Source organism: Suricata suricatta, chromosome 5 (genome assembly GCF_006229205.1).
Source record: "Suricata suricatta isolate VVHF042 chromosome 5, meerkat_22Aug2017_6uvM2_HiC, whole genome shotgun sequence".
Taxonomy (NCBI): Eukaryota; Metazoa; Chordata; class Mammalia; order Carnivora; family Herpestidae; genus Suricata; species Suricata suricatta.
In genome coordinates this window covers 46386327-46387657 of record NC_043704.1, presented here as the reverse complement: position 1 = coordinate 46387657, position 1331 = coordinate 46386327, and the positions used below count along the sequence as shown (strand labels likewise).

The 1331-nt window shown below is 32.8% G+C and overlaps 1 protein-coding gene across 1 annotated transcript in view; it reads left to right on the top strand.

Annotated features, from left to right (window-relative positions):
- Positions 1 to 672, top strand: part of LOC115292634 (olfactory receptor 5K1-like) — a 27352-nt gene extending 26680 nt beyond the window's left edge. Inside the window, exon 2 of the mRNA XM_029940675.1 lies at positions 7 to 672. Within this exon, the coding sequence (XP_029796535.1) occupies positions 7 to 672 (666 nt within the window). The remainder of the gene's footprint in view (positions 1 to 6) is intronic.
- The last annotated feature ends 659 nt before the right edge of the window (positions 673 to 1331 follow it).

Genomic DNA, 1331 nt, shown 5'->3' with positions numbered 1-1331 from the left:
TCGAAGGACAGAATGATTTCCCTTTATGAATGCATGGCACAGTTTTATTTTCTCTGCCTTGCTGAAACTGCAGACTGCTTTCTTCTGGCAGCAATGGCCTATGACCGCTACGTGGCCATTTGCAGCCCACTGCACTACCACACCTTGATGTCAAAGAAACTCTGCTTTCAGATGACCACAGGGGCCTACATAGCTGGAATCATGCATCCTGCGATTCAGATAGGGCTTCTCTTTAGGTTAACTTTCTGTGGGTCTCATCAAATTAATCACTTTTTTTGTGATGTTCTTCCATTATTCAGACTCTCTTGTGTTGACCCTTATATCAATGAATTGATGATATTTATCTTTCCAGGGTCAGTTTTAGTCTTCTCTATTATCATAGTCCTTATCTCTTATTTCTGCATCCTCTTCATGATTTTCAAAATGAAGTCCAAAGAAGGAAGAGGTAAAGCCTTATCTACTTGTGCATCCCACTTTCTCTCTGTCTCAATATTCTATGGTTCTCTTCTTTTTATGTACATTCGACCAGATTTTGTTAAAGAAGAGGATAAAGATATACCTGCTGCTATTTTTTATACTCTAGTAATTCCTTTATTAAACCCCTTTATCTATAGTCTAAGAAATAAGGAAGTATTGAATGTTATGAAAAAAATTATGAAGAAAATTTTATAACATTCTGAAAAAAATATCATTCCCTGTGGAAAAGTAACTTTGCTTTTCAAAATCATGGAATATAAAGAAAGTAGAAAATGGTCAGTTTGTACATAAAATATTAAATTACTAACACATGACAGAGTATAAGTCAAATAAGTAAGTTCAGAAAGAAGAAATCATGCTACAATATATTTCAAAATCTAAGCTACTAGGCTCCCAGCAGGAATGAACTAAACAATTATTCTGGAGGTCACAAATTGTGTCACAATGAAATTAGTTAAACTATTAAGTAATTGTTTCAAATTATAATGAGTTACGATCTTCTACGAATACTAGGAATAGAAGTCAGTATATATAAAGATCGCCTCTATTTAGAATTGACAAATTTTTGGAACGGCAAAGCATAATCTTACAAACTCTGGTACATTTCAAGTTCTCAAGAATTAACCCCTTAACACCACCGGTCAGAAGTAAACTGTATACACTTGATTCTCAAATTTCTTTGTGTTTATTCAAGAGATTATGTTTGAATGTTAATTACACAGAATATCTATTTTCAAATCAAGAATATTTTCATCTTTACTATCTGTCAATTTTAATCACAAGTTCTCTGGAATAAAGTTTACTGATGATTTATCAATTTATAGTTGAAATAGATGCTATTTATCCTGAAATCC